The following is a 14,463-nucleotide window of genomic DNA, read 5'->3' on the forward strand; positions in this document are numbered from 1 at the left end:
TGTATATATGTGTTTGTATAAACGCTCGAGGATATGTTCCTGCAATATCTATTTGTTGTTAGAATATATTGTACAAAATGACATGCATTCTTTCGCTCTTCGGATTGCATTTTTGATTACGTTTTGAGGCAGCATTGTGGATTATTCTTTGTCACACGCTCCAAAGAGAGGAAAGGACACAGTCTTATAATATATTTCTTTCTCTCGCAAAAAAATGCGTGGATATGTGCGCACGAGTGCACTTAATAAGTGCATATTATAATATATATATATATATATATATATATATATATGTAAAAGCGCATTGCTCTTAACAGTCGTATCTTGAATTGCGCTACTTTCCCATTACGCTGGCAAAAGTTGTTAGCATGAATCCTTGTCATATTGACTTTACGCTTGGAATACCTCAGCCGATATAAATTCTTCCCTTTGAATCATCTCGCAATTGCTGGCAAAATGGAAATACCGCAAATGAAACTTTACATTAAATTTCTCTCGCTAAATGCGCTTAAATACACCTTTACAGAGTTTATATTCTGAGATTATGCGATATATCCTTGGCCGCACATTGAATCTCGCAAAATTACATCATTTTAAAATATGCGTTGTGCAAGTATCCATCTTCCAGGTCTCTGCCTCTCTCTTCAATCTTACATTTAATGCATCTCAGCTGATTTCTATTTCTAAACATTTAATGTTTTTTAAATTTGCGGCTCTATCAAATCGAAAGTGTACTAAAGAGAAGAGTTGTGCAGATGTATATATATATATATATATATATATATATATATATATCAAATCTCTAAAATGCTGAACGCAGTAAGTCGCGACGATAACTTTGTTGACAGATATACAGAGAGAGCATATCGCTAATTCAATATTAAGTAAATGGAAATTGTATGAATGTGTTTGTACGCCCATATAATACATTTCTCTTATTTCCCCAAAACACGGAATACAATATATACGGGTAACGAATATAATAATTGTACACCGCTATCGAGATTAATAAGCGAATAAGATTTTATCCACCGCGATATACAACGCACTTAGGAGTGATTGAAATATTAATAGCGTGGAAAGAGATTGCGTGTCAAGGTGTCGTATCGGGCCGTCTTGTGCCGTCCTGGGCCAAGGTCTCCCGTGTATTTTTCCCCGGATGACCGACGTTTTCGAAGCAGTTTCCTCTGTGTATTTCACCGTAGAGCACATGCGAAAGAGAGAGAGTTTGTGTTCACAAACATTCGCGAACGGTCCGATAAATAACTCGCGAACGGTCCGACTCACGTCATTCTCGACCGGATCTCGACCCGTGCTTTAAAATCCGGTGTTACGTATATATTACGAATTTATTCACGCGAGATTTCATTTCGTTGGCCGCACGAATCGCAAAGATCTTATACGCGAGATGCGCATGCTGTGACGAACTTTTGCAAAAATGTTGCGGAACGCGACATCGTTTCGGGCCGAAGCTTCTCTTACGGATAGCATATTCCCATCTTAATATGTCTTCATTGCGAATTACTGCAACCATTCGCTTCTTGGCATGCATTAATTGCTTGAATTACGTATACTCCGTATACCGTGAAAAATATTAAATATTTATATAAACGCATATAGCGCGAGTATATCCACAATATCATAATATTATAAAATATTTAGGTAGTGTTATTATTGTGCTTATTAATATACTTAATGCCTGCAAAATATTATTTGTATTGAAAATAGATCCTCTCGAGAAAATCTCGCGTTATTGTTATCGAGACGAAGCGAAGAAATCATATCGGCGATACGTCGATGTGCACCTTGGGAGAACCGTGCCAAGGTCACCGTGGTCGACGGAGAACGCTTTCCGGAGCCGTGTCGTCTGGTCTTTCCACCGGATCAATCTTTGATCCTCTCGATTGGATTGTTTCCTAACGCGGAATTTCTTCCTTCTCCATCCGGGCCGGAAACCGGCGAGTAGATTGCGCGACCAATGTGGGGACAAGCGAGATAAAGGCGGGTCGAAAGGAGCACGGTGTATCCTTCTTTATGGCAGACTTGACGAAACTAGGACACGCCGTGGAATCGATATGTCAGTCGTCCCGTCCAGTTTCAATTCGGTATTCCAGATCAATATCGGCGGTCGTTAGGTCGTGCAAACCGAAGCTAATATCGTTATTTAAGTGACAGAACGAGGAGGAAAGGGACAAGGAATGCGCGGATCCTCGAAAATTCCGGTCTCGTAACATCTCGGGAAATCCAGACGTAATTCTATACATAAATGCAATTGTCCATTGGCGGACTCTTGTGACAAAAATCGATAACAAGAAACGTGTTCGTATATTCGCCAAGATTTCAACTTCGACTCAGCAATGTACTTCACGTCGCGAACTTGTAAAGTGGAAATTACAAATGAACGAGGAAGTGACTTTCAATTAAATTTTCCCTAAGAATTCACCCCGGTGGTTTTCGTTCGTCTATTTCAATACGCTCTGTATGCTCAGTGGATTGGCTGACCGAAGTTAAATTGCCACCACTAAGTCTATATAAAGACCGCTGGAGAGCTATCAGAAGCCGCGGGAAAAGTCGAAGCATTTCCCATTGTTTATTTCACTTAAGGCGAAAATATTTCTCGAATAGGACGGAGACAGACTAATAATGCCTTTGCGCGACACCTTCGAGTTCATTTAATTTGTTCGATTATACTGCGATGCGTGACCGCGATCTCATCAGAATTCTCTTCAATGTTCTCCTTCCCACGCGTTTCGTTCTTTTTCGCGTCCCCTATACCACGCGAAAGAGAGTCAAAATAATGCTAATTTAACTTCGTTAGTCTGATGCCCCGGGTCAAGCACAATTATTCACGAGATGGACGAGCGTAAACTGAGAATAGCGACCCCGAAAAGGTGATCTTTGTGAGCGCGGTTACGATCTTAGAGATCGTCCAGGATATCTGTGCAAACGCGCGAGAGGAGAGATAGAAAAGAAATATATGCGGAGCACATTTTATATACTGGCGATATATATACCAACTTTGTATAACAGAGCGATATTCCTCCGACCTCCTCTTACGTTACAAGCACGAATACCGTGAAACGAAATATACATTATCGATCGGTGTGTAATACCCGGTGGCAACGTGAATACATTAGAATGTTCATATATTGACATGACGAGCAAACTTTTATTATTCAACGAAACATTTAATTTCCTTGCAAGAATCGCCGGCGCGATTTAATACACGCGGTTGCCCTTTATAACTCACTCGGAAAGGGACCGACATGTCAGCCTGGGGTTATTCAAAAAATAATCTCATGACGACGATTACGATCGCGAAGCAGTCACGTGAACTCGATAGAAAATAATTCTCCACTCCAGGACGTCGCGATCATCAGATCAAATATTACATAGTCTTTGCCTTTTTTTCTCGAAAAAGCTTCTTTTCTCCACCTACGAGATCATTTATGAGAAATTCTAGGAAATTATGGAAAAATAACACATGGCTGGAAAACTTTCCTCTACCGTTAATCTCTTTAAAACCTGAGCTTGTCGAGGACACGATGGCACTCGATAGTTCGCGAGAAGAGAAACTCTTCCAATATCTCTGTGTGTATCTGGTTTATCTCACAATCGTCTCATTTCTATTCCTCTCGCTCGTTCAAATAATGCGAGACTCGCCCACGATATCGGTTAGAAGTGTATCACGTGTATTACATTGCATAATATTATATAAACCAAACAGTGTTATGCGAACGAGACAGCGAGTTGGCACGAAGCCGTCGTCGAGAATGCGATAAAAATCTGTCTCCTCCGTTTCGTGAAAGTGCGAAATCTCGGGATGATAATTCTTTGTTTTCAATCTTTTCAATCTTCTCTCTCTTTCACCTTCTTTTTCATTTGTTCCCGCAGATTTGCCAGTGAAATCCTTTGAAGAGTCTCTCTCAATTGTCATTTTACATATCATAAATGGCAAATGACGATATTTCTTTCATTGAAATCTATCAAATACAAATATATTTGTACATAAATTATTTATCCCATAATCACACCACAAATGTCCTTTTCACGACACGCTCTTGGACTGTAATTTGTAATCGATTTTCCTTAGCGAAAATGTCGAGACATTAATAGATTTGGAGTTATAAGCGAGAGCATGGCTTCTCACAAATAGACTTTAGAAAATCAAACTGCATACTTCAGATAATTTCGCGAGTGGAATTTACTTTAATAAAATTATAGATTTGAAGTTTAATTTAAAAAATATATAATGCCAAAAACTGCAATAAGTAATGATCCTTTATTTTTGTTAAAAAAAAATCGACTTTAAAAATCACCAAAGAATCTGTCATTAAAAGAATATTTGATGATTCTGCAATATCCTAGATATTTTTTTCTCTTTCCCTTTTTTAACGCACCCTATTCTAAAAACGCGTCAATTAAAATGGAAACACGTGTGAGAGACTATTCCATGCATCAATAAGCGAGAAAACACTTTGAGCAGATAACAGTTTGCAATAACGAGTGATTCCGATCAAATCCGAAACCACCGACATGAATCAGACATCGTAACTTTACGTGTAACCTTCTTCTTTTTCTGGTCCATGTTGGCGAATCACACTGTCTGCACGATACCCTGTTCCGACTGCGAACGTTTTATCGACGCACGTCGAACTTGTTAAAATAGACACATGAGCGGAGAGAGAACAGGAACTCTCTTCTTCTTCCTAGAAGAAAAAAAAATATTCCCTGACACTTCGTTCTCTCACTCTTCGTCTCTGTCACAGCCTCGTTAAGAAACGATCGATCTGTCATTTTCAGATCGATCCAGCTGATAAATAAAAAGAGCACGAGGCGAGAGAACGAGAGAGAGAAATCGGGTGCGGAACGACAGGGTGTGTAATTTTGCTCAAGTTTCCTACGCCGCTGCTGGGTCTCTCTTCGATTTTCTCATTATCGCAACCGAGGAAGAGAATCGTACATGTTGTTCGCATCCGTTGAAAATCGAACGAAAATTGAACAGGGAATTAAAAAAAAAATAACGTATAAGTCGACGATAAATTACATCGCGCACATTATGTCTTGGAAATATTAATAATTACTACTTACGACAAATATAATAACTATAATCCGCTTCCAGCGATTGTGCAATAAAAATCTGTTTTCTTTTCTCTTTTGCGAAGAAATTAGAGTTATCTTTCTCAGTCGTCTCTTTGGACAAAGAAAAGTAATTAATTAAGCGAGAGACAATCGTATGCAAAATACGTCATTAAACGTACGACCGCTGATTGGGACATGTTAATTTAGGCTTAATTGTTTGGGGAATCGCGACGGTGGAAATTGATTGTCGGCAATCTCGTCTCACGCATAGCACAAGAAAGAGATTTCAATATCTTGTTATTTTGCAACAGCGATGCTTTTTTTTATCGCCATTGCGAAATTTAATTTGACGAATCAACTTCTTATCGGGACCAAGCAACAGATAATAAAATATAATTTGCCAAGAAGATAATTTATCATCAAAATTAAAATTGCGATCGATTAAGCTGCTCCAGCTGACAAACTCGATAAAGTTGGCACAAAGAGCGGCAAAGTGGCATATTAAATACCCTGAAGAGTTTAGAAGTTATCAGTGAGAGAGAAAGATGGCGAAAAGCATGAAGCTTTTTTGCGACATTTGTCGAAAACAGCGAGCCAATCGGCAGCAAAAATGATAAAGAATCCAGTTTCTTATTATGTTTGTCGAACCACGATCTTCGAAGCTTTTAAAAGCTTCTTTTATATGCAATAATGCCATCGAGCGATACAAAAGAAAGGAATCGAAGAGCAGAGCTATCTTTAACTAGACTATTATTCTTTCCGTGATTTAAAACCTGTTACTCCCCCTCGAACTTTCCGGGGTCGGGAAGATCATTTTTAATGGGACGAAAGTTATCCGAACGTTATTTCTTATTTCTCTATTTGCATGACCTCTGAATTTATGACACACGCCCCGCATATCGATATCTCCGGTTCGTTATTGAAGCGAGGACTCGGAATATCATCATCGTCGTCGTCGTCGTTTTTTTTTCTTTTTTTTTTTTTTTTTTGAATAACGACAAGTCAATCGAACTCTTCGTAACAAAGCGGAAAATATCGAGTGTCGTAAATCCAAGTATGAGTATAGTGACAATTTTCGTATAATTAACAATTATCACGCAGAAACATTATCCACCGCGAATATTGACATTTACGATCTTCCGAACTAGAATTTACGATTTCTCCAGATCAGCACGTGCCGGTAAAAAAAAAAAAAAGAAAAAAATGCACTCGAGCAAATCTCCTGAAAATTTCAACAAATTTGAGGATCATTCATAATCCTCCTACCATCATTTATCATGGTCAGGAAGATGGTTGAGAGAACTTATATAAGATAAAGCTCGTTGCGGTGCAATTCTTAAAATCTCCGACGCGGCTTTAAGCTCCGAAGAAATCCCGCGTTCAAATTTGTAATCTGGCTTAGGTGCAAGTTTTAACGAGGTATTACGGGTAATTTGATACGTAAGACTCGTATAATGGGCGCGCTGATGCTAACAAGCCGCGAACGACGACTCCGATCCGCGAGATCTTATCTCTTTATCTCTTATCAAACCCCGAATTTGCATAATTTCAAAGTTAATCTCCCTCTGCGGTGAGGCGAGCACAGCCGTTGGGATATAATGGTCCCGCATCGGAATCTTCCATTCAAATCAGTTATCCTTCTCTCTGAACATGTGTGTTGGGAAGCAAGTGCGTACGCGAAGCTGACGAGCCCTGATAAGGCACCCTCTTTGCCAAGAGAATACTGATGTTTTCAGCAATCTTCGCCTATCTTTTCCTCGCAAGGGTGTCTGAATTTACTTAGGATTTATCCTATGGTCTTTTCTCGGCCAGAATATCTAGAAGACGATTTCGGAAACTGCTTATTTCTTTTAAAAGCGAAGAACGCTCTTCATCTTCAATTTCGGGAGATTTTCGTCTCGCACTCTTCTGAATCTCTTCCATTCTTCGAGTAGCTTTCTATAGGCTTTTCTACAAAAATTGGATAAGTAAATTTGTCTGTCTGTCTCGCTCGATTGATCGAAGATTCCTCGTATTATTTCTTCTGTCTTTCGCCTTCCCCTCGCGAAACCGCTTATCGCCGAGTTATCCCGAAGGACCGATCGATCGCGACATCCACAGCTCCCCCTTCGACTGACAAGAGAAGTTTTTCTCAAGGTCACGACAAATGCGTGACCCCTATTCAAGGACGAGTGTATGCTTCGCTCGAAGTTCGCGGAACGAAACTTTCGCAAGTTATTTCGAACATAAATGTCGGATAACCGCAATCAGAAAAGTTCACGTCAGGCACGAGATTAAAATTTCAATTTCTTTTAAAAAAGAAAAAAAGTCGTGCTTTAATCAATCTAACTTTCAATCACTTTAACAAGAAATCTCTCGACTTAAGAAGATTCTTCTCTTTTTTCTTCATCGAATTTTCCGCTCGTTTTACCCATTATTCCTTCGAATAATATACTACCTGATAAAAGTATAAATAATAAAAGATGCGCGGCCAATGATCGAATCGTAACAAAGATTTATATTTGTATCGCACGCCTTCCTGAATAATTTCCGAAGGTCGGTCGTCGATCGGACGGGTCCAAGGACTCGTTTCATTATTTACACCCAGACACCCCCATAGGGCAGGACCGGCAGGAGCCCCTCATGATTAGGCGCAGGATAGAGAGAAGATAGTTGTGCGCAAGCAGCTATTGCTTACCGCGGCAAACGATATTAATTAAAATCCATTAACGAAGCCGACTGACGCTAACTGACATTAATGTCGCTCCCGAGATATATGGCGAAACCGGAGAAGACGGTCCTGTTCTCTAATTTATTCTGTAAAAGAAAGGGACGAGATGACTCTCGAGTCGTGTTTGCTCTCTTCCTCTTTGTCTTTCTCTCTTTTTTTTTATTTTCAGCGCGCTCTTCTTTCACGATCTAAAATTGGCGAAGTACACGATAGATCATACCAATGATTGCGAAGAAGATTGCCGTGCTTATAGGATATTTATTTCAAAAGTATCACGGTATCGTTCGGTTACTTTTTAGGGATGTCCGCTACCTCCAGGGAATGATAAAGGTATAAATAAAAAGCAAACCCCGTTGAAATAATCATCGTAGGTAGATCGAGGGTGAATTTCCGATCTCTCTAATTTATTCTCATATCTAAGAATAATGCAACGATATTTATATATTAGGATCTTAAAATATGAATACGAGCACGTTTTGGGACACGATAATTTCGGAATAAGAATATCGCGCGCTCCAATTACATATTTTTTTTATTGATCGACATGATGAAAAGTAACACTCATGGTAACTACTTGAGTTTATCGAATACTTTCGATTTCTTCATTTTCATTCTTTTTGCGTTTTTTTTCCTCCGAAACAAAGCTTCATTTCAGTGAAATAATAACCTGCTATAAAGATCAGAAAGAAGAGCACTTTTAAGAGAAAATAGGGAGGGAAGGATATATAACAGATCGATGAACAACAAACGGTGAACGCCTATTTGCAGTAGGATAATACCAGTCACGGAAGAATATATCTTATTCTTTATTTCCGTTACGTCACCATTCTCGGCGTTCACTTTGTAATATTCGACTCTTATCGGAACTTACTTTTGTTGCCACGTTTCAAGTGACTCTTACGTAAGTCCACGATACAAAGAGGGCAATAAAATATTTACTCGTACACTAGAGTGTTCGCTATGATTAATTAATTGCGCGAGCGTCATCTAAAGCGACCAGTTATCTAACTTCTGGTTATGATAAAAAAAGTTGTTATGCGCGACAAAAGTTTTGCTTACGCTAGTGTAAAGAGGATCAAGCTTCTTCTCAAGTCATGCCAATATAGCGTCGAGAATAAATTGCACGACGTCTCATCCTCGTCGTCAACGAACGTAGAAAAGATATGACCACTCTGGTCAAAATGAAATATGAAGCAGCAGTTGCTCCTCCGGAAGAAGATACAATTTTATTCCAAAAAAAAAAAAAAAAAAATATTACACATTGCTCTACAACGCGTATATATGTATATATGTATAAAAATAAATATAAATACATATATTAATAAAAAATTAATATATAATAGAATGTATAATAAATTTTGGATTCAGGACGCGAATAAGAATCTCCGCGTTGAAATGATGAGTGACACGTATTTTATACAAAAGAGAGCTTTGCATCTGCAATCTTTTTTTTTTCTTTCGAACGCATTTGATTGTGGAAGATAATCGACGTATCTCGAAAACGGAACGACTTGCCGCGCTTTGCGATAAAACCGCCTCTATATGGTTGACGAGAAACGTGCTCTTTCTACCTGTAATAAGTTTGGAAGAAAATTTAGGGTTTTTTTTTACGCGATTTATTTACGCGATACGTGACGAATTATTTAACGTGGCACGTTATCGTGGCCCAAGTTGCCGTGGAACCAGCGAGAGTGCGGAGGCGGTTTTAACCGTTAAAGCGGTTAATTATACCTTTGCTCCCGGAAATTTTGTTCGCGCAGCGAAAACGTGCGAAGGAGATACGCGGATTTTCGCGCACGTTGCACGTTTTGCACAGTGAAATTTTTTTTCCCCATATGCGGTCTGTTGCCTATTATACTATTTTTGGAGAGGGAGAACGTTGGTTGATTTAGGGGAATTATAGTTGATCAGCGTAACAAGCTTGCGAATTGGGAAGGAAAAAAAGGAGGACGTCCTCTCTCGCGCGTAGGCAGCCTTTGTCCTTTTCGACTTTCACGTGTACGTTCCTTGATTGATCAATTTAGCGATAACGTGATAACGGGAATATTATACGCGATATTTTTGCAAAGAAACATACGTATTACTTCTTTAAAGAAATAATATTCTTTATCTTTCTTTGCGTTAATTTTTTTACTTGAAAATTCTATTTCTATTTAGAAATTTTAAGAAAGAGCTATTTGCAATATCATGAATATTCATCGAGAGATATCGTTATCTCTTGACATAAAAATACATAAATCAAATACATGAATAAAATTGTTATATCGCAACCCTATAAAGAAAAACAAGAGACTCTAATAACGAGAACTTTGTCACTTAAGAGCACGTGTAAACTTGAGTGTAAATTTATTTATATAATAAGATTATGTAATAGGATTTCTAGCTAGGACGCGTCTCGTGTCAAAATATCAGATCAGCTGTTCGACGCTTTCAACATTCTATCGAAACTCTCGACCGCAACAAAAGTTTCTTCCCTCGTTAATAGAGTACAACGCAGTTTGTCCATGATGTATCAAACTGTCCACGCATAATTTAATTTAATTTCCTCATAGATAAAATATAAATAAAAATCATATCGTCGAGAAAACAGTTTTTTCTTTTATTTTCCCTTTACTTTACAAAGTTCAAAGAATCATAAACGGTTATAATTTGCCTTGCGTCTTCATCGTCAAAGTGAAGGACCATGAACGTCGACTTTAAGGCCACTGCACGTACAAAAATTTTAGTCGTAATCGTAAGGCCGTAAGCAAATCGTCCAATCATAGAGAAGAATTATCATAACGTAATAAGAATGCTTGACTGTGATTGGACGATTTGCTTACGGCCTTGCAATTACTACTAAAATTTTTGTACGTGCAATGGCCTTTAGGGATTGCGCGAGCGCTTTCGAGTTATCGATCCGCGGGATCCTTTCGGGAGGACCTCGGCGCCGACGTTTTGCGAGATTTTTCCGCGCAACAAGTAACCTGAACGATCCTCTCCCCCGGAGACAACGATTCGGATCTTTGCAATAAATGGTCTCCCGAGAGCTATCTTTCGTGTCTCATGTGCGCAACAAGTTACCCAGAGCCATCGCTATATGTAATAGTTAACTTTTCCACTTGGCGAACAAATTCGGGACAAAAGACCGAGAGATTTTCAGATAGTTTAGGAAAGTTTCGCATGACCCGTCGAGCGAAAAATCAACTTTTCGACTTTTAAAAAATTGCCAGCTAATCGCTCGACATGCAAATGAAGGCAAAAATGCTACTGTCATCGTCGTTGCATAAATGCGACGAGACGCGAAGTTAATTTATCACGAAACGACAGGTCAGAATTAATGGCGAACCTACGGCAGCGAGCGCGAGCCTCGCGTGCGCATGAATTATATGGGATTCTCGTACAAAATTCGCGGTCAGTGGAGCACGAAAAAAAAAGAAAAATAAAGAAAGAAAGAATAGGAGGAAGGTCGCGCGCAAATAATGTCGATGCACGTGTAACCACGGCTCGCGTGATAGCGCGATACAGGTGTTTTCACAGGGGTAGATTGAACGAAAAAGAAAAAGGGTAGAGGAATATAAGGGAAGAGAATCGATATCAAACGTCCTTCGACATGCTCGCGTCTCTCTCTCTCTCTCTCTCTCTCTCTCTCTCTCTATTGTGTGTCGAAAGAGCTTTATAAAAAAATCCTTATACTATTCTTACATTTACACGCGCCCTTTACAAATTTTCCATGAAACGTGATCATGATAGCCGTTCCGCCGTTTTCTTTTTCAAGGCGTTACTCACCACCACTGGTGGTTACCCTGTCGCGAATTCCATTCCGTAAAGTACCATCGTATATATACGGTATAAACTATACATAACGTAAACGCGTGCGTGGATTTATATAATGGCCGCAGATGAGCAAGTGTATATCGCGTCAATAATAAAATTGCGGAGGACTAGCAGGATACGCTAAATGACACGCAACGGAGATTCATTATTCCGCTGCGATACGAGCCACGTGCACTCATTAATCATAAGCGAGAAAAAATTTCTGGATCTTCTTCCCCCTCAACCGGCTGTCAAATTGACGGTCAAATTCCTCGACCGCGTAATTTAACGATACGCGTCAAATATGCGAATCTATTAATAAGCTGTTAACGACATTCCCGAATTTTTAATTGACGCAAATTAAGAAGTGGAAGAAATTATATAGAAATTTTTAAAATACATTGCAGATTAGAATAACAAAAATATTTTATTTTATTTTATAATTATAATTTTCTAGAAATGACACTTTGACTTTAAGATTATTATCCCTAAACTCAAATTATATTGGTAACGCGGAAAAAAAGGACTTACGGATAAAAAATCAACATAGATTTTTTATAGAATCTGCAATTCCAACTTGGTAATTTATCAGAAAATCGATGCAGGATTTCTAAAGGGAGAAGTCCTATAATCTCGTCTCTTGATTCGGTGTAATCTATTAAAAAGCCGTGTCTACCGGGAAAAATGCTTCCCTTCACCGTCGCTTTTTTTCAATGAAATTATCGATACGATATCTGTGGCTCATCCAACCGATTGCCTCTGATTTTATGAGGGCTCATCATTATATTTCTATATCAGTCGCGAGGATTTGTGACTTATATATTAGCGCAGAACTCGATGTATATAATAACGTAAAAACCATCGATAAAGAGAGAAGAAGTTAATCTTGGATAAATTCTTGTAAATATCTAATGCAACACATATAATTATGTAATATAATATAGGAATAACGAATAAGGAATTCCGAATGAGAAATTCCTCGTTCACCATATTTACAGGCTTAATATATAGATGTTGTATACGAAGGCATGACTGTTTATGAAGATGAGATTTTATCGGAATTTAGAATTTTAATGAAATTAGTCAGCGGGTATTTCATTAGGTTGCAATGCAGTAATCAAATGTGAGTTATTCGATTTCAAAACGAATCGAATTTTATTAACAAGTCAAAAAAGATGACGCACGTGTAAATGTTAATTAGCTTAAATATATGGAGAGTAATACGATACTGACGCACAAAGGCTTATTGATTGAACTTACGTCAGTCGTAATGTTAATTTGGAAATTATTTAAGGAAAAGTTCAATTCGGTTCACGCATATACAGCCTGGATATTTTTAACACGCGTACATATCTCATGATGCTTTTTAGTCCGGATCCACCTTCAATTGTGGGTCTAACAACTATTAATAGTTGGACACTGTAAAATTCAACGACGGCGAACGAGGTCGTCGTTTCTCTCCTAGTCTTCTCGTCTAGGTCTAGACAGCTAGCCGACGATCGCAGCAGCCGTATCTCGCAAGTCGTATCGACGTAGTCGACTGTCGCTAGGAGATACGCTAATGGTCGATAATGGAACTGCCGCGGCACGGTCGAAATTGAATTATGTCACCCGGTAGCTGCACTCGTGATCCACAAAACAATGTGTCGCGGGAAGTATGCGTTTTCCTGCGTGAGGGATCGGCAAGAGAGGAAAGGATAGGCAGTCTTCCTTGTTTGCTCGCTCAAAAGCGAACGAAACAAAATTACATGAATGTCGAATAATTTTGGCTTTTATATAATTCCCATTTCATAAGGCTTCATTTTCTCCATCTTGCGTTGAAAATTTTCTCGTAATTTTCTGGCGACGAAATTATATTTGAATTCGCCTCACAAATGAAGAGATCTTTTATTTATTTATTTATTATTGCGTCCTACTATCATGAATATGGAGGTCTCAATTTGCGATGAGTTTCTCGAAATATATGTATATAAAAATCATTAGATTGTCCACAGACATTTTCAGTCTCCATTTGTTTCTTCGAGAAATTGTAATCACTGTCAGCCTACATCATCGGCCAACATCCGAGCTAAAATATATGACCTTTCGCATGTTCGCCGATGTCCTTGACTATCTAATTTAACTTGTGTCACACGTCGATATGTATATATAATATGCTATTATAATGTTAATGCTAATGACAGCTGAAGCGTACCGCTAAAGATAATATCGCATTATACGGCCGGTGTAAATATGCAATTTGCTTCGTAACTTTGATCTGTACCACAAGTCATGTTTTAAAAAAAACTGTATAATAAAATGTCCAAGACAAAATGATCGATGCGATCAACTGCGCACTTTAATGGCTTTTAAAGAAGGCAGATATATGTGTATTTAAAAAGATGAGTTGAATAAAATCATTTATACATTGAGAGCGTTATTTTAATTAGAAAATCTATACATATGTCCTTTAAATTTTTTTTCAGACGTTATTATGACAACGCAGACAAGGATCCGGAGAGGCAACGTGATCGATAGATTCACTTGAATAGTCATCGAGACTTTTCTCATCTTCTTCAGAAAAAATATCCGGAAAAAAACTAAAACACGCGGGAAAAGAAGGAATGGGCCCTTGGGCCTTCGGCGTACCTCTCATCCTCGTGTCAACTCTGGGTCTTCTCCTGAATGGCTACGTTCTCCTTGTCGTTCTTGGTCTTGGTAAACAGGTGAACAGTAACGAACAGATATCTATAAAATGTTCGCGTTTGCCCGTGAAATTCCTTCATCCTTCTTTTTCCCCATTTTATTACATTTCGTGAATTTTTATCGAAATCGTGCCTCTTGCAGCGTTTGATTCTTCGGGATAATTTTTCAGAGCATGATATCTCTCTCGTAAC

The 14,463-nt window shown here is 38.6% G+C and overlaps 2 protein-coding genes across 4 annotated transcripts in view; one reads left to right on the forward strand and one right to left on the reverse strand.

Annotated features, from left to right (window-relative positions):
• Nucleotides 1-14,463, reverse strand: part of LOC145939053 (phytanoyl-CoA dioxygenase, peroxisomal-like) — a 38,181-nt gene that overhangs the window by 7,270 nt on the left and 16,448 nt on the right. The window lies entirely within an intron of this gene.
• Nucleotides 1-14,463, forward strand: part of LOC145939046 (uncharacterized) — a 28,154-nt gene that overhangs the window by 5,205 nt on the left and 8,486 nt on the right. For both annotated transcript variants that reach the window (XM_083043091.1, XM_083043092.1), the window contains exon 2: nt 14,053-14,292. In XM_083043091.1, coding sequence (XP_082899217.1) covers nt 14,191-14,292 — 102 coding nt within the window. In that variant the 5' untranslated portion in view covers nt 14,053-14,190. The remainder of the gene's footprint in view (nt 1-14,052; nt 14,293-14,463) is intronic.

Source organism: Prenolepis imparis, unplaced genomic scaffold, assembly GCF_030444845.1.
Source record: "Prenolepis imparis isolate NDT839.2.m4 unplaced genomic scaffold, iyPreImpa1.0 SCAF_7, whole genome shotgun sequence".
NCBI lineage: Eukaryota > Metazoa > Arthropoda > Insecta > Hymenoptera > Formicidae > Prenolepis > Prenolepis imparis.